The sequence below is a fragment of the Lupinus angustifolius genome, chromosome LG12 (assembly GCF_001865875.1).
Source record: "Lupinus angustifolius cultivar Tanjil chromosome LG12, LupAngTanjil_v1.0, whole genome shotgun sequence".
Classification (NCBI taxonomy): Eukaryota; Viridiplantae; Streptophyta; class Magnoliopsida; order Fabales; family Fabaceae; genus Lupinus; species Lupinus angustifolius.
In genome coordinates this window covers 13,309,565-13,332,273 of record NC_032020.1, presented here as the reverse complement: position 1 = coordinate 13,332,273, position 22,709 = coordinate 13,309,565, and the positions used below count along the sequence as shown (strand labels likewise).

The following is a 22,709-nucleotide window of genomic DNA, read 5'->3' as shown; positions in this document are numbered from 1 at the left end:
AGCCAATAAATTTGATGTGCTCAATATGCCTAGAACCTCTCTTGTTGTTTCAAAAATTCAAGGGATTCAAAACCATATTAATGCCACATTAATGTTTGGGCCCTCCTCTAATAAGAAAAGATTGTGGTTGGGGAATAATAGCAGCACAGATGAGGCAATTACTTCGGTGGACAAATATATGATTCAAAAGGAGTCATTCAATGAAATTCCAATAACAGTGGCTGATTTAAATGCTCAGAAATATGATGGCACAAATTTGCGTAGAATTAATGCAGCAACGTCCTCACAAGATGTGAAGTCTGCCACGACTACTAGTGTCAAATTAAAGGCAATTACTAATGATACAATGAATCAAAGAATTCCTAGGGAGGATTTTCATGCACATGGGAATTTAGTGCAAGGCTTTAATGTTGTTAATGAGGGTGATAATTGCACCCAAAATCTCTCTCTCATGAATTTAATTCATTCCTCTAATAAATCAGGTCGACCCAAGGACATTATTCAGCCTTTTATTACCACAAAAAAAACGTGGGAATTCATTCCCATAATGCATCAACGTTGAAGCAAGGGACTAGCTCCATAACCCTTAATGAAGTTCATTACGGTCAAACGGTGCAATGTGATATCAATGTTCTTGATGCTCACCCACAATTGTATGGCACTAATATTAATAAATTTCATATCTCAAATGAATCTCATAAGGATGAGGAGGATGTCTTTTGCCATGTAACAAACTCAAGTCTTATGAATGAGGCTGAGAGGGCCATTCGAGTTGATGGAGAGGGTCAAACCTCAATGGATTGTCATTAGTTTCTTCCTTACGACTCCTCTCTTAATATATTTTTTTAATGATAGAGTTCAAGGATTTCACAATTTTATCTTAGAATATCTAGGGTGCCATCAATAAAGATGGTCGTCGGCATGTTAAAGAATTAGTTAGGCATTTTAAGCCTTCTATTATTATTCTTATTATTATTCTTATGGACACTCGTTGTCAATTTTTGAAGTCTAAGCCTTTTTGGGACTCTTTCGGCTATGATGATTGTGGTATTATTGAAGTTGTTGGTCATGTTGGAGGTTTTTGGATGCTTTCACCTAAAGGTTGTGACTTCACCACATCTGTTGTGGACTCTTGCTCTCAGGCCATTATTATAAAGCTACATTGTGGCTCGAAAAATTGGCTACATACAGTAGTGTATGCTAGTCCTTCGTGTCAGGATCGCCATACTTTGTGGGATCACATACTCTCATTACGTCCTCTTGTGAATCTCACTTGGCTTCTTTTGGGAGATTTTAATAAAATTCTACTACCGTCAGAAGTCAGAGGTGGTTTGTTCAACAACTCTATGGCTCAATTGTTTGCTACGATCCTTGATGCTTGTGGGCTTATGGATCTAGGTGTTATTGGCAGTCGCTTCACTTGGTTTAGAAGGGAGGGTTCTGGCATGAGTATTTCCAAGAGGTTGAATCATGGTCTTTCTGATACGCTTGGCGCATAGAGTTTCCGGAAGTCTATGTTGAAAATCTCACTAAAATGCATTCTGATCATAGCCCTTTGTTGGTGAGGTGTGGGGGTCTGGTGGACTCTTATGTTAATCGCCCTTTCAGGTTCCAAGCGGCTTAGACTACCCATTCTTATTACTTACAGGTGGTCCAGGAGTTGTGGGTTGAGGTTGATCATGATGTGGTGGATGGGCTTTCTAGTGTAAGAGAAAACTCTATTATTTTCAATAATACATATTTGGCAATATTTTCCACAGGAATGGGAGAGTTGAAGCGATAATCAAAGGTGCCTAGAGGAGTGTGATGATCGTCATCTAGTTGTTTTGGATATTTAGCTGCGTGAATATAATCTCATTTTGAAACAGGAAGAGCTTCTCTGGTATCAGAAGTCTAGAGAGTAGTGGGTCAAGTTTAGTGACAAAAATACTAGTTTCTTCCACACACAGACAATTGTGCATCATAAAAGAAATAAAATTCATGGCCTTTTCTTAGAGGATGGTAGATGGTGCACGGATCTGGAGTTAATGAGGGAGGAGGCCAAAAGGTATTTCATGAATCTTTTTTGTGAGAATGTTCATATGACTAATGATAGCTATATTGTTGATACTCCTTGTCTCTCTCAGTTGGGGCTTGAGGCTCTTATAGCCCCTATGACTAATGAGGAGTTGACTAACGCTGTTATGAGTATGAAGTCCTATAAAGCTCCTGGTCCGGATGGTTTCTAACCTATATTTTTTTTAAAATATTGGCAGTTGTTAGGTGATGATATTTGGAAGCTTGTCAATGATGCTTTCAAATTTGGCTACTCAGACCCTCATATTATTGAGACTCTTGTTATCCTAATCCCAAAAGTGAATAACCCAACATCTTTGAAGGAGTTGAGGCTGATTACTCTGAATAATGTCACATATAAAATTATTACTAAAGTCTTGGTGAATATATTAAGACCCTTTCTAGATGAGTTGGTTGGTTCTCTTCAGAGCGGCTTCATTCCGGGGAGGGGTACCACAAATAACATTATTCTAGCTCAGGAGGCTATGCATCAAATTCTTAAAACCAGAGCCAAAACAAGTCTCTTAGCCTTCAAAGTGGACTTGGAGAAGGCTTATGACAAAGTTAAGTGGGATTTCCTTTAGAGTACCCTTCTTCAGTTTGGTTTTCCTACTATTAGAGTTTCTCTTATTATGTGGTGCATCCGTTCGGGGAACGTTTCACTTTTGTGGAATGGGTCTAAGGTGGAGGTGTTTAGTCCATCCAGAGGGCTTAGGCAAGCGATCCTATGTCACCTTACTTATTTTTCTTGTGCATGGAGAAGCTATCTCTGCTCATCTCTCAAAAGGTGGACATTGGTTTATGGCATCCACTTAAACTCTCTTTTGCAAGGCTACTAATTCTCAAGTTAGAATGATTACCTCGACGCTTCAGGATTTCTGCCATTCTTCGGGTTTGAAAGTCAATGTGGACAAATCAAAGTTTACTTGCTCACAGTCAGTGACCAATAGGAGGAAGAATAACCTTATGAATATTTGTGGCATGCAGGTGGTTGGCAATCTTGGTAATTATTTGGGGATTCATATTCTACATGGAAGGGTAGGTAGAGGTGTTTTTGACCCTATTCTTAAGAAGATTCAACGTCATCTAGCTTCTTGGAAGGCAAACCTTTTAAACAAAGTAGGGCGTTTGTGTCTAGTTAACTCTGTCATCTCCTCTATTCCTATCTATTCTATGCAGGTCTTGTGGTTTCCTAATATTGTATGCAACAAATTAATAAAATGATGAGGAACTTCATTTGGAGTGGAGATGTTAATGGTCGAGGTCTCCACCTGGTGAGTTGGGATGTTCTCAAGAGGAGCAAACGTGATAGTGGGTTAAGCATTAGAGATGTCAGATTATCGAATATATCCCTTCTGGGTAAGTTATGTTGGAACTTGATAAATAATAGTGATAAATTTTGGTGTGCTGTTTTGAGACAGAAATACCTGGGAGGGAGGCCTTTATCTCTTGCCCCTACTAGAACTACATCGTCTTATATCTGGCGGAGTATTTTGAGAGCCTTTGAGAAACTTAGATTGGGTTTTAGTTTGCATCTTAGAATTGGAGAGGAATCTCTATGGTATTATAATTGGTCAGTGATGGGGTTTCTTTGCACTTACGTTGACTTTGTGCATATATCGGATACTCAGCTAAAAGTGAAGGACCTCTAGATGGCAGGTGAGTGGAACTTTTCCAGGCTTTATACTATAGTCCCCTTTCAACTGAAGGATTTTATCTTTGCTAATTACGCTTTTGGCTCTTCCTCTACTTCCGTTGGTTGGATTTGGGAGGGACATGCCTCAGACTCTTACACGGTTAGATTGGCCTATGGGTGGCTCATGCAAGTGGATAGGTCTAATGGTGTGGTAACAGGTCTGTGGAGGATTCTTTGGAGACTCTGGGTCCCCGAAAAGGTTAAGTTTATATGTTGGCTTGGTCTTCATGAGGCTCTCTCTTCTAATGTCTTTCGTTTCAAGAGGCATCTGGCTTCCAGTTCTATTTGTGTTAGGTGTCATGCTGGTGATGAGGATCTAATGCATCTCTTTAGGGATTGCCACGACTCCTCTTTATTGTGGGCTCGTCTTGGATTCATGCCTCCTAACTTTTGGGCACCTCAGACCTTTCCTAATTGGCTCATGGAAAACTATAATGCAAGGCATGGCCTTCTATTTTTGGCTGGTATCTGGTGGGTGTGGATGTGGAGAAATAATTCCATCCTAGGTGATTCCTCTTGGACTTTAAATTTGGTGGCCCGCTTTATGCACCAAGATCCGTGGGAGTGGCGTAGCTACGGGTGTTCTCTGTCATTGGAGGGGACTTCCCCGTTGACCCGTTGGAGTCACCCGATTTTGGGTCAGGTCAAGTTGAATGTTGATGGTAGCTGCATCAAAAACTCGTGTATTATGGGAGAGGGTAGTGTCCTCTGTGATAATTTAGGAAATTGGTTGTCTGGTTTTTCTGCAAACTTTGATCTTGGATCACCTATTTTAGCGGAGCTTTTTGTCATGGAGTAGGGGTTGTATCTGGCTTGGAGCATGGGTTTCAGGAGTGTGATTTTGGAGAGTGAATGTCTCGAAGCTGTTCAAATTATTTCCGAGCGAATTCAAATTAGGTGTGCTCCCATTTTAGTTGTGATCAACAATATTAGGTTCTGTTTGGCTCACCCTTGGGTCGTCACAATGTCATTTGTGTGTAGAGAGGCTATTATGGTGGCTGACTTCATGGCGAGGCGAGGCTCTCACTCACCAGTTGAGTTGAAGTTCTAGAACTCCCCCCAACTGATTGTCAACCTTTATTGATTCTTGATCTCAATTTGTGTGCTTAGTTCTGTTTCTTTATTCCAATGTACCCAAAAAAACCACTCATTTTCCTCTATCTTCCCCAACCATCATGTCCCACTCATCCCAACCACCATGTTCTTCTATCATCCCAACGACCATGTCCCTCTATCATCCCAACCACTGTGTCCCATAATGAAGTGCCCTTGTATGCGATATTTTCATATATTCTGCACTAAATTGTACTTGCATTGCTATAATTACAGCAATTGCTAAAATTTAATAGAAAAGCCAATCAATGTTTAACCAATTTTAAAACAAAACTCAATTACAATTCCAGTATTCAAACCAATATATGAAATTATAAACTATTGTGTCCCACCTTGACTCATAACCACCATGTCTCATAATATTTTTGTTGTGGAAAGATATTAACAATGTTATTCTAAGACCATCACTTAATAAACAAAATAATCTCATTATCCTCCATCTTTCATCCCCAATGACGCCATGTGAATCATCCTCCTCTGCCAATAGATTTGTTATTAAAACATCCACCGTCACCTAGGAAATAGCCATTCAGGCCTTGTGATTTTATTATTTGCATAATTTAGAAAAGAGGAATCAATAACACATTTCACGATTTCTCATATAGGTACACAATACACCAGCTCTTCTTTATCTTCACTAGAGGAACTTATCATTTCCAGACCCACAAACACCATTTATGAGGTTTCACAAAGAAAAGTAAAAGAAATAAGAAGAGTGAAAGAGCAACAAATGTTAAGGATGATTGAGGGAGATGAATGTGATTTTTTTGTTTATTGTTTTTTAAAGTAATGTTATTAAAATGACCTTATTATCATTCTTATCTCTCCAAAATACAAAAGACATTTTTGACAAAATTTTATGGTATTTATTTGTAACATGTACCCAATTGAGGTTCATGTATTAGCAAATCCCTATTTTATATTATTACCATAAGAAATAAATTCCATTAAGTTGTATGTTAGAGTATACTTTACCTAACTACCATCTTATATCGGTACATTAGCATCACATTGTATGAGTTTATACTAACATTCTATTGTATATCATTCATATTTAATAATTATTGACTCTAAAATAAATAATAAATAATATATTAATTATGTATAAATCTTTATATTAGTATATATAAATATTGCACTTATTTTACCGAAAAATATATGGGCTGCCTCAATATAAATAAAATAATAGATGACATACCTAATATTACAAATGTTTACCACAAAAATATTACATTCTATCTTCTATAAATAAAAAAAGCGATGAGAATCATTTTAAATATGATAAATATTAGAGGGGTGTGATGAGTAAAGGTGATGTGACATGATTCCTATCCTCTTATTACTTCACAAATCATATCTCATTGCTGATGTGGCTAGCCGTACAAATTTTAGATTAAAGTGAAAGACTACACCTGCATAAGATACTTGGATTCTTTCATTGTTCGACTAGATATTTACATTTGCACATGCATGCCTATGAACACACTTAGGAGAAGTAGCCTTCGTTTCTATATCTTGACACTGCAATCTTTATTGTTTTTTTTGTTTCTCATTTGTATCATTGCACTAGAGGTAATCATATTCAAGCCAAAAATATTTATAGATATACAAAGTTAATTTTTTTAACCAATATTTTTCATCCATAAGACTTGAAATATGATATATTCTATTATAAAATTAATATATAAATGTTATTATACCACAAAGAAAAATAACATGCCACAAAATATGATATTTTACCAACATATAATTATACACAATAAAGGATAGTTCACTACAAGAGAGATGATATTGAAAACATACATGTCACAGCAACATTTGAAGGTTTCTGAGGATTACCGACCAAGCAATATTTACTCCACTATTCCTGTAGTCACTTGCAGATAACATTTAATGTCATTTGGAATCAGAGACTACAAATATTGCCCTTATTTATTTATTTTTGGTAAAAGTGTAATTTTATTATAGTCACAAGGATAAGTGTGTGATTAAAAGTTATATTTTCATTTGTTTTTTTGAAGTATTTACTTCTCTCCATTAATAGAGAGGATTTTAACTCATTAAAATTTGAATATAATATCTATACATTGTTGGTATAAATATTTATAATATTTAATCTATCATTAATTATTAATTTTTATAGAGTTAATAATATTGAAAATGAATAATCAACAACAAAAATATGTAAAACTATTACAATAAAGATATATACAATTTTTTATTGCAAATAATACTACAGCAAAAATATATACATTAATTTTTAAATAAAAGTTATATAAAAGGTGGACATATAGACACTTAAATTGTTATGAAAGATGGACATAGATGTTATCAACATTTAATGTGTCAATGAATATTACGGTTGGGCAAATCCTTACCTAACCAATATTAATAATCACTGCAAATAGAACAGCGATATGCTACAGACAACTTAAGTGATTACATTATCGGAAACGCTGAACAATTCTGTGTGTACAATTACATTTTAGCATAATTACTACTATTTTCACTTATCAAACCATTTAATGAATTCAAAACTTCATTCCTATTTTTTTCAAAGAAGTTCCTTTCTGCATTCTTTTAACATATTTTTCAACAAATATTCTCTTTATTAATGGAAAGACAAATATTTAATTTTACTCATATTTTTATAGATAAAAGTGTTATTTCAACAGATAAAAAAATAAAAATATCTTATTATATTACTATTTTCTTTATTTTTTTTGTAGTATTGGAGAGTATCTTTACTAGATATTTTTAGACATTCCTTATTTTTTCTCTCTCTGTGTATTCTATACATTGTATGGCTAACTTAGACAAAGTTGGTTTTGTTCCTTATCGCTAAACCTGTTCAAGTACCGTTAACTTGAAAGATGCCATTCCTGATAAAAACAAACCGGTAAGTCTCTCTTATTTGAAATATGATAATATAAACATTCTCCATTAATGTGTTTTCTCATGCAATGTAATTTCCCATTTTTCTTTGGTTAGTTTTTCCATTGAATACGCTTCCATTTCACCCACCATATTCATGAATAAAGTTGAATTGTATATCTATAATTATCAACACGTTTATTCTTTATCTTTATCGTTATCATTTATGCCTAAAGGGTTGGGTATAATCACAGCTTAGGCAACTATCCTTTGATAGTAATATTGGTTTATATATCCCTTTCAGAAAGAAAAAAAATGGTTTATTTATAATGGTGAATGAGTGCAATATAATAAGGTTGTTACATAGTTCAATATGGTAGGTGAAATGGAAGCATATTCCATTGGAAAAACTAATATGTTTGGTTTATTTATAATGGTGAATGACTGGAATATAATAAGGTTGTTACATAGTTCAATATGGTGGGTGAAATGGAAGCATTGGAAAAACTAATATGTTTGGTTAAAATTATTGATTGTGTTGTACTTGGACTCATCTTCTGCTTAATATATCATATAATATTTTTTTTATCAACAAAAATATATTAGCGTTACTTTATTTTGTGTTTTTGTTTGCTGTTAATTTTATTTTATCGAGCTTCTCACAGCATTGTTTGCTTTGATATGAATTTCTTCCTTTATCTTCTTTGCTGATCAATTTCTATTATTGAGTGTTACATGCACTTTGGTCTCTGAAGTATTGAGAATTATTTTTGGTCTCTTCAAGTATTGAGAATTATTTAGTGTTACATTCAATAATTATGTAACAAGTATTAACAAGAAACAAACTTGCTTTTGTGTATAATTTAAATATCAAGACAATAATTAACATCTGCTTTCCTATTATAACAATACTATTTATATTTATATTTTTTAAAATACTTTTACAGAAATATTTATAAACAATAATTTTAAACAGGTATGGAAAAAATGCGACTTCTATTTACGGGTCCACGTGCTAGTATTTATAATATTGGTAACTCATTATGTAACCCACTAACACTTTTTTACTCTTTTTTTAATCTAAGATTTATATTTTTGATTTTATACACTATAAATCATATCCATGTTGTCGCCTTCGTATTTGAAAATTGAAGATACTTAAACTTCAGATTCCCAAATAAGATTTTAATTTTTTCAAATAGTCTAAGGATATTCACAGTAATCTAGGGTAGGAAATCTGTTGTCAAGAGTTATTTCATGAGCTAAAGTGTGGTGATCTACTAAAATTAAATGCATTTAACTCAAAATATTAAATATTATAATTTTTTTAGAAACCATCACATTTTAAGACAAATGACATAATACTTTTTTGTATAACAAATGATATTTCTTCACCAAATGGGTAATGGGTTAATCATTTACTGGATGCATGACTGTCCATCCAACAAATATCATTCATAAGAATTTAATTAGTCTATCTAAGACCGGATGCAAAATCTTATAGGCTTTGTGCATGGAAAAAATAGGGCCTTGTTTATCATGACAGAAACAAATTATAAGGGGAAGTGAATATTAATTATTTATAAAATGAATTTAATTATATAAAATAATTTACACTAATGATTCAAAAAATTGCTCATAGAAATCATGAGAGCATTGATACATTTTTTTCTTGCTCATTTATTATTGTTACTCATTTGTGGACACAAGCCCAACATATTTTTTTTATATTTTTTATTACATTTTTAGTCAACCTTGAGTGATCATATGCTCGGTCCATTTAGGATGACTCCTCAATTTAATTCTACATCAATTATGATTATATAATAAAATTATCAATAAAATACTGAATAAACGCATATATAATGTAACAAGTAATAAATTGAAGAGTAGACATGTTTTAAAGAAATGAATACGTAACAAGTAATAAATGGAAGAGTGGACGTGTTATAAAACTAAAAAATGTGAATAAAAATTACTTGTGTAAATAAAAAATTTGGGCCCACATTAATCATGGGTCACATGCAGCTTACTTGCTGCATATACACATGGGCCAGCCCCAGACCCATCTAGGAATCTAATATACCCTATTGGGTTACAAATCATGGTTTGGGCCTACCCAAATATCAAATAAAGGTAAAGCAGGCCCATTTATCTCCACCCCATTGCATTACAGCGCTTCATAAAAAAGTGATTATTTAATGAAAATGAAAAGCTATTTCTAACAGTGTATCTAAATTCAATGCTATCTCAAACTCTGCAACTCCTTCTTCCCATGTCTACCCTTTATTCTTCTTCTCCTTCTTCTTCATTTGTAAGTTTCAGTAACAGCAACAGTAACTATTCATTGACCAGACCCACCACAATTAAGATATCATGTGCTTTGAATACAACTCATCACAAGAATAAGAAGAAAAAAAGCAGCAATGAGAAGTCAGAAGCCCTTGAATTGGTTCATTTGGTTATAAAGAGGATGAGTGATAAAGAACCTTTGGTTAAGACTCTCAACAAGTATGTCAAGCTTTTCAGAAGTGAGCATTGCTTTTTGCTCTTTGAAGAACTCGGAAAATATGATAAATGGCTACAATGCATTGAGGTACCTTTCTTCCTCTTTAGAATGATAGTATATTTTTAGTGATTTCTCAAATGGGTCACTGGTATGACAATTTTTTCTAAGATTGGTGTGTAGTTTCTGTGCATTATATAGGTTTTTTAATTAAAAAAAGCACTTTTAACATTTATATGTTTGTGTAGTTAGACTTTACTAAATTTGATTATTTGAAGAAAAAAATTGAAATCCAGATTCCTGGAGAACCTAAAGTTTTTAACTTAGTACTACAAGTTTCTGCCAAAATTGATTTTTGAGAATCACTTTTTTTGGAAGCCCTAAAGAAAGGGTTGGGCATTTGTAGTGGATGTCATATCAAATTAGACACTTCAGTTGTAGGTTATCTATAAGTATGACTGGTTAAGTGGAATTCCTTGGATGAAGCTTGTGCTTTGCCTTGATCTTGGAATGGGGTAGCTTCTCCTCCACTTGAACTTTTGTATACCCGAAAATTAAAATTAGTATCACTTAAGAACATATTTGTAATTAGCACCAGTATAATGATAATGTCGACTCTGCCTCATTTATAATATCTGGCATCCAGGTTTTCAGATGGATGCAGAAACAACGGTGGTACATTGCTGATAATGGGGTTTATTCTAAACTCATATCAGTTATGGGAAAGAAAGGCCAAATCAGAATGGCAATGTGGCTCTTCACTGAGATGCGTAATTCTGGATGTCGTCCGGATCCTTCTGTCTATAATGCACTCATCACAGCTCACCTTCATTCACGGGACAAAACAAAGGCTTTAGACAAGGCACTTGCATACTTTGAGAAGATGAAGGGAATGGAGCGATGTAAGCCCAACATTGTTACATACAACATCCTTTTGCGAGGTTTTGCCCAAGCTCGGAATGTGGAGCAGGTGAATTTGTTGTTTAAAGATCTTGATGAGAGCATTGTTTCACCAGACATTTACACATTTAATGGTGTGATGGATGCATATGGAAAGAATGGGATGATCTGTGAAATGGAATCAATACTTGCTCGAATGAAAATCAATCAGTGTAAGCCTGACTTAATTACCTTCAATTTGCTGATTGATTCGTATGGGAAGAGGCAGGAATTTGAAAAGATGGAACAAGTTTTTAAGAGTTTAATGCGCTCCAAGGAGAAACCGTCACTGCCTACGTTTAATTCAATGATTTTGAACTATGGGAAGGCACGACTTAAGGATAAAGCAGAGTACATTTTCAAAAAGATGACAGACATGGGTTACAAACCGAGCTATGTAACACATGAGAGTCTCATCTATATGTATGGCTTTTGTGATAGTCTTTCCAGGGCTAGAGATTTATTTGATGACCTGGTTGAGTCAAAAGTTCGGATAAGAGTTTCAACCCTAAATGCTATGCTTGATGTTTACTGCATAAATCGTTTACCACATGAAGCTGATTCACTGTTTGAAATGGCAAGTAGTATAAAAATATCTCCAGATTCATCAACATACAAACTTCTCTATAAGGCATACACTAAAGCCAACTCAAAGGAGCTTCTAGATAAATTGCTAAAACACATGGATAAAGATGGTATCATCCCCAATAAGAGGTTTTTCAGGGATGCTTTGGGTGCTATGAGATCTTTACCAGCAAATTCAGGTTCTGCTGTTGCTACAACTGATTCAAATAACCCCCAAGATCTTGCAAAAACTCCGCTAGAAACGTAGTTGGCAATTCATGTTGAGAATTTATTGACTCGTATATGACTTGCTTACAAGTAGCTCAGTTGGCTTGTGAGGTAATATGTAATGTTAGATCACTTTACTATCATTTTTTGGTCTAAGTAACAGAATATCGTTCGATCTTCATTTGACATCAATATATTAACTTTTCCTCAATAGTCGTTTCCTTGAAATTAAATAATTCATCTTATAATGTTTCCTGTTAGTGTACTAACTTTCAAACTCAAAGGCTTGTTGTTGGCTTTCACATGATAAGACCTGAAGAGTTTATTATATTAATGTACTCAAGTACCTATAAGAATAGTGAGTCACAGCAATAAAACTTGAGGAAACTTAAGGCATTTTAGAAAACTTGGTGAAAATCACTTTTGGAGCTGAAAGGTAACCTTATTAGCAGTGAAGGCAAAAGAAACAAGAATGAGACAATGATATGTGCGTATTTTCGAAGTCTTCTGCTATGTTAATCTCTATTCTATCACCATGTTATGTTTTGTAACCTATAATATGTACAAAATTATTTATCATGTGTGAACCTTTAATTTGCTTTTCATATTTTAATGAAATTTATGAAAACAACAGAATGCAGTTTTATTCTCATTTATAATGCATACTGTCTTTGTTTTCTCAGTTTTCCAAGTTGTCAATATTCATCTGGATATGTTTTTTTTCTTGTCTTTTCATTGCAAGTTTGCCAGCCGCAAATGAAGCACTAAGCCCATTTATGTTAGGTTTTATAAACAGAAACATAGACATGGAAGGTTTTATTGAAAAGGCTTCATATGTTGTACTGACTATATTCAACTTGTCCTTGTCTGAAATGGCTGAAGTAAAAAAAAACAAACCAAAACCTCTATTGAAGGACATTACCTCTTTTGTTTTGTATGTCATAAATAACTATTTACTATCTTTTTCATTGATCATTGGTTTAAATTTAATATTTTTTTCCAAATTTCTTCCTTTTTCTTCCTGTATAAAATTCCTCTGTTCGCCACTCATGACTGAGTTCATTTTTGTTAATAGGTACATAATGGCATTATGAAGAATGCATTAAGACCTGTCAACTGCCAAAGTAAAGATTGACCAGGCCAAAATATTTTGATTGATGGTGTTATCTATTTATCAATATTTATTTTTATATTCTGATTGACAATGTAATTGATGATTCACTATCAGTGTTCATACTTACTAATGTAAATTAAAAACAAGGCTTTTATGTTGACTTAGAAATATTGAAAGAATGGCTCAGTCCTTATGTCTGCGCCTTTATGCAAAGGGTGGTTCCATTATACCACAATCTGGATTTAGATGGAATGGGATGGAATTCATGCTCATCATTCATTCCATTCCATCACAAAGTGAACAGTCCAAATAATAAAACTTGATCAGATTTCACTCTGCTCCATTCCATCCTACTCCATCAATCCAAACATAGCCTGAGGGTCTCAGAAGAAGTCTTTTTACAAATCCGCAATAAATACTGTCATTATAGTTAAACTGATAATTATTAAAACGGTCAGATGTTTCAATATCACATTGGCAATCTTGAGACAAGAGTGTAATAAACCGCGCTCAAGTACGTTCTAGGGTTACGATTACTCACTATGAGAATATCTTGAAGAATTCATTCCTCGTCACTATCATAAACAACAACTTTCCGCCTGTTTGATGTTTTCCTGGGAGGAGAGTCCTCGTCTGATTCAATTCCCTTCCTTTTGGCACTGCCTCTAATCTCCTTACTCTTTCGTTTTGGTTCCTGCAAAAAGAAATTCAAACAGTATTAAACTACAGCAAAGGATCAAGTTATCATTCATTGCTTTCCACTTTAACTCCAAACCAAAAAATTAATTACTTGTAATGTGTGAACAATTTTAACATTGATCATGAATTGTGACATCATTAAAAATGTTCTATTCTTATAACAACCTTTAAAGTCACAAATATGATGTTTTATGATTGGTTGCGAGTATAAAAAAACTTCACATTAAATAGTGCACAAAAATCAAACGTAGAAAAAAAGTTACCCAGTATGTTGACTGAGCCAATGATAAATTTGACAAATCCAAACCAATTAAACATAGAAACAGAGTTATCCAATATAATAGATATAGCTTTTAAGAAGCTATCTGAAAGTAAATAGAAATAATTTCTATGGCCAAAATTCAAGCAAACTTTTATCTTAAAAGAAAATAACAATACCTCCTCTTCTTCCTCCTCATCTGATGCATCATTAACTTGTGCCTCTTCTTCATAATGTTCTTCCTCTTCTTCCTCATCCTCATACTCTGGCTCAGAATCTCCAGTCCTCTTACGTGAGATAGGCCTCACATCTTCTTCGCCATCAGTTTCATACTCGGACTCCTCTCTATCATCATCATTGTACTCCATTGGACGCCAGGAGGATTTAGCAGGTGCGAAGGATGACTTACGGGGGATATCTTTGAGTCCCTGTGACTACAATTCCAAAAAGATCCCTTACTAGTGGTGAAGGAAAAACTTAACCAACAAATGTACAACTACAGAACACTGAGTAATACCTTTTTAGCGTTCATAATTCGTTTCTCTGCCAGGGCTTCCAGTTCCAAATCATCTTCAAAGCGGTGTTGAGAACGACGAGAATTGTGATAATCTGTTTCATCATCCTTTTTTTGTTTGGGGAAAGGGGTTGAAGATTTGCATCAGAGGCAAACAAAGACTATACAATGAAAACGAGAAGAACCAATATCAGGAAAGTATACCTCATCATCCAAAAACCCAGGAGAAAGTTGACGCCTCCTATCGACAGTTGGAGGATATTTACGGCTCACTTTTTCACGCTTACGGTTGAGAAGTACACTAGCCCTAATTGATTGACTTTCAGCCTGCAAAAGACATTAGGAAGCTTGACAACGGTACCGGGGAATGCAATATAAGCAAGTAACTACTGAATCTAATTGATTGTACCTTTTCTTTTTCCTCTTTTTCCCTCTCAGGATCAATGTCAGTGATGCAGTTTTTAACCTTGTAAACCTTCTTGTGCCTTGAGTCAACGAGAGCAGTCAACTGCCGATGTGAATTTGATGACAAGGAAGATGGCATAAACCTCATTTTCCTTAATAACCTTCCTTGTGATTGAAGAATTCCCTGTAAACACTTACACATAATTCACTAGAGGGTCAACAATCAAAAGCTCATCAAGAAAACATATGGGAGTGCCATAATTTACCTTTCCATGTCTACGGAAGAGGTGTGCTTGATCATGCTGTGCATCTTGCACTGATATATCAAGAACTTCATTCCCTATTAATAACTGCAAGCTGCCATCAGACCACCTCACAAAGCGAGCATTGCTTTCACACTGAAACAAAAAGAAAAGTATTGATGCTAAGTTTTAAATTAAAAAATAGTAATACTTCAACTTTCATCATAAATGATGTTTCTCAACAGATACTAGATTCAACATTTAAATCTAAATTATTAATGCATTAAAGGGTGAAGGACAGTTAATAATAAATAAGAATACATGCATCCATTTTGACCACATCCTAACAAAAATACAGTGATGCAGAGGATTAAACGTAGCCTTTTAAATTACCAACTCCTAATTCATGTCCTGGCAATTTGTGAATGCCAGCATGTTTTCCATCTCCTATCCATGAGCATCAACCGGACAGACTTAATCATTGTAGCATGAAAAACAAACTATATTAGCATACAATTACTTACTGATGTTGTACCATCAGGATTCCTGACAGTCCTCCAGCGCACAATATTGTTCTCCAAACGGATGCGTCTCTTAGCTCCAGATTCGTCAGTTACGAAGGTATCCTCTTCAACATATGTTTTAGGATCAAATGGTTTTGGGTCAACACCCATAATATTTGAAACTTTAATCATGTTCATCTGTCTCAAAAGAAAAGTATGTAGCTGAAGCATTGAAACTCAAAATCCAAACAATCATCCGACGTATGCCATCTAAAACATCAAGACATCAACTATGAAAAAGAAGAGTATCAATCATGAATCTACTCCAGCCACCCCAACTTTAAGCTAAATTCGGATAACATAAGAAAGTATAAACAGGTTTCCCTCCCAATTAACAAACAATCATGTAAATTATAAGCATACATTTTCTGGAGGTGCTGGAGGTGGTTGCAGTGGAACCTCTAACTCCAATGGTGGCCCAAGTGGTTTCTCTTTAATTTTCCTTTCAAAGTTTTCCTCCTCTGACATGTAGTGACGATCTTCCTCAGCAAGTATGTCCTCTGGTCTCAGACTCTTTCCATAGCTCCCTTCCTCTTCCATAGGAGATCTCTAAGGTAGGAAATTACTATAGCATTAATTCTAAAGTTTGGACAATAGTTAGACGAATAACATATATGGTTAACATGGATGTCAAATCGGGATTCAAGTTGTTAACCAGAAGGCCTATTTTTCAAATCATGAATCGAACTATATCCTGAATCATAACATTGCTCAATAATTAAAAATAAGGCACATAATTTATTGTTTAAGAGGCAATTTATCAAAACCCGAGAATCATGCATCTAAAACCATTTAAATTAATTAAAAGCAAGTACAGGAATTCAAAAGATTTAATAATGTACAATTATACTGACAATTGTGAAGTGAAATAGCAGCTTTCCAAACGGATCGCAATGGATCTAACATCATCTTTTGTGTGACTCAATTTTGTGAAAATTGCTAAACCCTTGAACTACAATTTAACCAATTCTTCCGTGACTCATACGAGATGCATTGAAAAACAAAACACTTAGTGATTTGCATCGCGGCATCTCAGACTTGGATTGAATCACATGAACTGAATCATGATTCATGAAATTCTATAACAATGATTGTTAATATTGACATAAGGCACTCACATTTGAATCTTGCTCAATGTCGTGCTGAACTGCATATCCCTCCTCCTCCTCTTCGTCGTCAAAATCACCAAATACATCACGAATTTCAGGAACAGAATGTAAATCACTAGTCTGATCTTTGTCAGCTCTGGGTGATCCACTGGCACACAAAAAAGAATTCTCAGTACGAGCATCGGTCAGTGTTGATAATACAATACAAATATAGGTAAGAAATGATTGATTCAAAGACAATTTCGAATGTACACTCTCAGTGTGCAGGCACTCCTGCAATATGTTATATGTAGAGACAACTAAGGCTTCTAAAAGGAACTTGTGAATATTGGATAACAAACAATAAATTTTGAAAATATGTTCAATGTCAGTATGTCACAACGGCATTAAGATATAGTACAAACATTAGCAAGATAAATCATCAAAAAATTATTAAAACATGAACATAAAGAGCAGGACTAGTTGGTATATGTAAAATACCTAGGGCTTCTGGCTTCGCCAATTTCTTCACCATCATCATTGTCTCTCTCAGATTCACTCTCGGCCACACCCCTGTGCTTGCTTGTCACCCCTCTCTGACTGTAACCATCATCTTTGGCATCACTGTCAGTGTCTTCTCTCGCCTCCTCGCTTTCTTCTCGTTGATCATCAGCTTCCACTTCCACCTCTTCGGAACTCTGATATCCCTCCCTTTCATTTTCAACATGATCTCCTCCATCAGGTTGATCACCTTCACTTTCCATCTCCACCTCTCCTCCATGACTCTCCCCTTCCCCTTCCCCTTCCCCTTCCCCTTCCCCATCCCCATCACTCTGATCAATAAAAAAACTTCATGTGTGAGTCTGAATAAATTATTACTTCACAATTCAAATACTCATCTTTACACCAAAAGCAACACAACTAGGTCATATAATTCCAATAACTTAGTAGGCCCTAAATTCAGATGCAGCATATATTTTGTTAAATTACAAGAACATGTATGACTTGAACTAAAAAATATACAAATTGCAATGAGAGAAACAAACAAACATGCAATGAAAAATAACTAAATCAGGATCATAAGGGAATGGAATTAAGATATAATGAAATTGGGGAATTTGGATAGTTAAATACAGAGGAATTGGGTTGGGGATTAGGTGCGTTTTCTTCTTCTTCTTCCTCTTCCTCTGATTGATCACCGAAGAGGTTCTGCATCATCTGGTGGCGCTTCTCTTCTCCACCCATTTCTCTCTCTCTCTGAAACACCAATGACGATTCCGAACTCTCTTCTTTTTTCTGCTACTCCGTTTACTCTGGCTTTTTTCTTTCTGCTTTTAATCCACAGCTTAATTATACAGCGGAATGTTAGGGCACTAAAGTGAGGTTGACATGATATTTTCTAAACATATCAAGATAATGAAGTTAAGCTCTGTTTGGTTTTTTAATGAAAAATAGAAAATCTGATTTTATTAATAAGTACATATATTTTGATTTTGATTTTCTATTTTTGAACATTTGTATAAAAAGTAGTTTTTTTCACTAGAACGAAAACAAAAATGCACACTTCTGATTACTAATGGAAGTTAGAAATATTTTGGCAAACTAAACAAACTTTAGTTTACAAATAAATAAATTTAACATTTTTGAACTCCTTAACTGCTGCATTAAGGATTTAAGGTTAACCAGGCCATTTATTGGTATGGCTTGCTTTATTTATGATATAGTGTATCTTTGGTTAACAATCTTTTATAAATCGTTTTGTATGGAATAAATCGCCAAATGGAAACTAGCCTTGAGTATGTGTTGTTGCGTACGAATTTGGATCCTAACTTCTATGTTTTTTATGTATCTTATAAGGAGGGAGGGGAGTATATCTTATAGGGACGAGCATGAATCAGAATGAGACGATTTAAGGTTTGTCTTTACTTGATCATATATGTTTGTTGAGTCATTTTTTTGAACTTAGATCCGACTTTAGATTCGACCCTAAATATCAATCGGATCAGTTTTTAGATCCGATTAAACCCTAGACCCAATTAAATATATTGTATACTCAGACTTCTCAATATTATTTATTATTATGAAGATATAATTTGACATATAATATAATATGTGTATATATATATTATTAATCATGTATATATGATAGAAAAAACTAAAGAATCAATGATACTTTCGACCAAAAGGATATCATTACTATGTACACATTTGAATAGAATAGAAACACATACAAACATGACGAGTGAGTGAACATGGGACCGATTCTATTTTTTGAACTCGAACCCGGCCCTAAAACCGATCAGATATGATACTATTCGACCCGATCATGATCGGACCATACCGAATAAACGGATAGAACCGGGTCTTGCTCACCCCTAATATCTTATATATTTAAATTAAAAGTTTAATAATTAAATATATTTGTTTTGAGATTAGTTTTAAAGTATGTATTTAATATTTATGTATTTTAGTACCATTCATGAGAGAATTGTGTAATGTTCCATTAGTTCATTGGGATGTTCAAAAAATTAAGGATCCCAAGTAGCACTTGTTGGAATGGAGAGTTGTGCAACTGGAAATGAAATGATATAGATATTTTTGGCAGTAAAAAAAAACTTGTTCACGAGAATCATCTATACCAAAAGAGATGTTGCAGGGCATGGTTAAACCAAAAAAAGAGTCTGAAAGACTGAAATTTCATTTATTTTCATACTTTCTGCTTTCAAATCTTAGTTCTCACAGTACTTAGTACACTGGCATTGCATGTAATGAGATCAACATTTAGATGAACCATAATATATCCTATCGAATTTTAGTATATATGTTTCTAATTACTTTCAAGAAGAGATTGCATAGCTCCTTGCAATTGCAAAGATACATCAAAGTATGTACATCGCGAATGTTTGGATCATTGGCGATCAGCTAAGGTAAAGATGTTGTATTAATGCTTCTGTTTAAGGTTCCAATTTTCAAAAGTGTTATTCAAATGCCATGTATCAACAAGTCTTCAATTTCCAGCTACCATTGTGTAACAAATGTGTGATTTATGAGCTATGATTGCTTGTTAAGGATAGAGGATGAGTCTCGGCCTAACATTAAGGTTGTTTGTCTTGTGATGTAGAGGTCTTAGGTTCAAATCCTGGAAAAAGTACCCTCATTAATCCCACTAGATGAGAGTCTCGTGCAATGGATGCCTCTTTTACCAATTGCTTGTTAAGGCCGACAACTTTATACATTGTTAACATTCTATGGATCTTCAGGAAAGGTTTGTTAAACTTTCATGAGCCTTTCATGGTTCATGAGAACCCTTTATTTAGGATATAACATTTACATGTGAATAAATGTTAATGAATATATGATTCCATTGTTGTTTCACTTTCTGATGTTCTTTCTTGATGCTATTTCTGGTTGACTTTATTATCACCTCTCCTCCTTCCCTTTATGAGTTCTTTGATGATTAGGAATTCAGTTTTCTTCTTTCTCCTTTATAACACTGCCTTTTATGCAATCCAAGATTTCTCTCTTATTCTTACTTTTAGTTTCTCGTTTTAAGATATAGAAAAGAAATGAGAAGTCTTATCAGAATGGAAAATGCACACACCACTCCAATGCATGTGTTGAGAAGTTATATACGAAAAGTGCCCATGAAGTGAGAGGGGAGGAAGTTAACAAAACCCCCTACTAATCTGATCATTTAATTGTCAACCATCATCACATTAGGCACTTTCATTCAGATTAGTAACTTTCAAGCACATGGACCACATAGATTATTAAATTAATCTAACAATCTTCCACTTGATCCATGTGATGACTTGAAGATTCATAACTTTACTTGCGCTCTTTTATTGAACCTTACAAATCATCATCCTTTAAATTGAGCTGAAATAATTGAATCATGGCGGTTACAAATTATATGAGGCAACTTGATCCCTTCCATGTATCACAATCATCTCAACCCAACTCACTTTAATTTGAGTCTTCATCTACCTTTCAAAGACTCACCAAGTTATCTCATCAAAACCATACACGTATATTCTGTAATATAGATAACTTAAACTTTAATTACGGAAACGAAACTTTCATTGAATTCAAATGTGTCATGCAATAATTAGCAAACATCCATACATGTATATATACATAAGGTATAATCACATTAACAAGTGTGAAGAAGATCTTGCTCCTGACCTTGGCACGGTTTTGATGAAGACACCAACATCACCAAAAAGAAGAAAAGGAAGATGAGTTATGAAGACAAATGAAGATAAAGCTTCAAGACATTAGATTAAGTCTTTGTAAGTACTTCTATCCTAAACTCTTAAGTATATACAAGTATAATTGCTCAAACTATTTTTTAGAAAATGTGAGACACTTTTAAAAGACTTAAAACATTTTTCAAAAATAGTGTGTAACAGGTTACTTCATTGAGTAACAGGTTACATGTGTGAGAAAAGAGTTATCCAACTGAAAAACTGATTTTTGAAAGCTGAGTAACCGATTACTCAAAATAATTTTTAAGCATCTGTTGGACAGAAAGTTTGAGTAACCGATTACTCAAAGTGAGTAACCGATTACTCAAAGTGAGTAACCGATTACTCAAAGTGAGTAACCGATTACTCAAAGTGAGTAACCGATTACTCAATGTAAAATTCAAATTTCAAGTGGACAGAAAGTTTGAGTAACCGATTACTCAAATGAGTAACCCATTACCTTTTCACTCCAAACAAAATCTCTTCACTCCAAACAACCCATACACTTTCAGAAACCTTCAAATGGTGTTTGTAAACTCTATATAAAGGCTCTAAACTCTCACACAAAAAACACACAATATACAAGAGAATACATACAACTTTCATACTATTTTCTCAAAAGCTCTCACACTTTTCTTAGAACTTATCTTTGAACTCTTTGCAACTTGTTCTTAAACTTTCAAGTTAATTTTAAAAAGTTGCTTCAAGCGTTTCAAAGACTTTTACAAAGAGCATTATATACTTCTATATATATTCAGAGTTTGGATTGCAAGTTACATAAGTTTCATACTTGTAAAGGCAATCTGCCACAGTTGAATATTCTTCATTCTTGTAAAGAATTCTTTCTTTCACGGGGTGTGAAAAGAAAGGGGAATACATTCACTTGGAAAGGTGTTTTCCAAGGGTATAAGAATTAGGGAGTGTGTAAGGTACATAGAGATCTCAGGGTGAGATATTGTAATTGCAACTCATAATTCTTAGTGGAAAATCTCTTGTGTGGCAAGAGTACTGGACGTAGCCTTCGGTGGACAAGAAGGTGAACCAATATAAAACTCCTTGTGTACTCTCTTCTCCTTATCTCTTTCATTTTATTTCCTATTATTTTCTGCATATTGTTCCGCTGCACTTTAACTTTGATTTTGCAGAAAAAACGGCCATTATATAATTCACCCCACCCCCCTCTTAGTTGCACTCTGATACTTACAACAAGGACTTATCTATAATGCCCATCCTTTCTACATGGCCAATGTAAATATGGGGCGGCAACCTTTTAGTTAACGGATCCGCTACCATTAAATCGGTACTAATATGCTTTATAGACACTTTCTGTTTCCGTACTTCTTCTTTAATTGACACGAACTTTAAATCCATATGTTTAGTACCTCTAGAATACCTGTCATTCTTAGAGAAGAAGACAGCTGCGAAATTATCACAATAAAACTTCAGCGGCCTAGCTACACTATCTATAATGCCAAGACCTGAAGTGAAGTTCTGCAACCACAATGCATGATTTGTGGCTTCAAAGCATGCCACAAACTCAGCTTCCATGGTGGACGTAGCAATTATAGACTCTCTACCGCTTCTCCATGAAATGGCTCCTTCA

The 22,709-nt window shown here is 34.4% G+C and overlaps 2 protein-coding genes across 7 annotated transcripts; one reads left to right on the top strand and one right to left on the bottom strand.

Moving 5' to 3' along the window:
- On the top strand, positions 9,946–13,253 carry LOC109362531 (pentatricopeptide repeat-containing protein At4g39620, chloroplastic). 2 transcript variants are annotated; one of them, XR_002109413.1, is made up of 3 exons: positions 9,947–10,334; positions 10,891–12,086; positions 13,051–13,253. XR_002109413.1 is itself a non-coding variant. In XM_019608375.1 (2 exons), the coding sequence occupies exons 1-2, from the start codon at positions 9,981–9,983 to the stop codon at positions 12,013–12,015; spliced, it is 1,479 nt and encodes a 492-aa protein (XP_019463920.1). In that variant the 5' UTR covers positions 9,946–9,980; the 3' UTR covers positions 12,016–12,223. The 2 variants fall into 2 exon arrangements, 1 of the variants encoding a protein (XP_019463920.1); XM_019608375.1 differs by lacking the exon at positions 13,051–13,253 and having other exon boundaries at positions 9,946–10,334; positions 10,891–12,223.
- LOC109362530 (protein LEO1 homolog) lies at positions 13,296–18,268 on the bottom strand. 5 transcript variants are annotated; one of them, XM_019608371.1, is made up of 12 exons: positions 17,994–18,104; positions 17,361–17,692; positions 16,890–17,028; positions 16,135–16,320; positions 15,733–15,909; positions 15,233–15,364; positions 14,971–15,150; positions 14,766–14,888; positions 14,565–14,669; positions 14,227–14,481; positions 13,631–13,783; positions 13,296–13,507 (listed from the first exon to the last, which is right to left on the bottom strand). In XM_019608371.1, exons 1-11 carry the CDS (start codon positions 18,102–18,104, stop codon positions 13,652–13,654), a joined length of 1,872 nt encoding a protein of 623 aa, XP_019463916.1. In that variant the 3' UTR covers positions 13,296–13,507; positions 13,631–13,651. The 5 variants fall into 5 exon arrangements, with proteins under 5 accessions (XP_019463916.1, XP_019463917.1, XP_019463915.1 ...); XM_019608372.1 differs by having other exon boundaries at positions 13,298–13,439; XM_019608370.1 differs by lacking the exon at positions 13,296–13,507 and having other exon boundaries at positions 13,524–13,783; positions 17,994–18,268.

Bases quoted from the DNA above. Each gene is read 5' to 3' on its own strand.
- LOC109362531 (XM_019608375.1), top strand. From the start codon at position 9,981: ATGCTATCTCAAACTCTGCAACTCCTTCTTCCCATGTCTACCCTTTAT. The intron at 10,335-10,890 runs GTACCTTTCTTC...TCTGGCATCCAG, and splicing joins AATGGCTACAATGCATTGAG to GTTTTCAGATGGATGCAGAA.
- LOC109362530 (XM_019608370.1), bottom strand. From the start codon at position 18,104: ATGGGTGGAGAAGAGAAGCGCCACCAGATGATGCAGAACCTCTTCGGT. The intron at 15,910-16,134 runs GTATGCTTATAA...CTTTTGAGACAG, and splicing joins CTCCAGCACCTCCAGAAAAT to ATGAACATGATTAAAGTTTC. The intron at 14,670-14,765 runs GTATACTTTCCT...AAACAAAAAAAG, and splicing joins CTGGGTTTTTGGATGATGAG to GATGATGAAACAGATTATCA.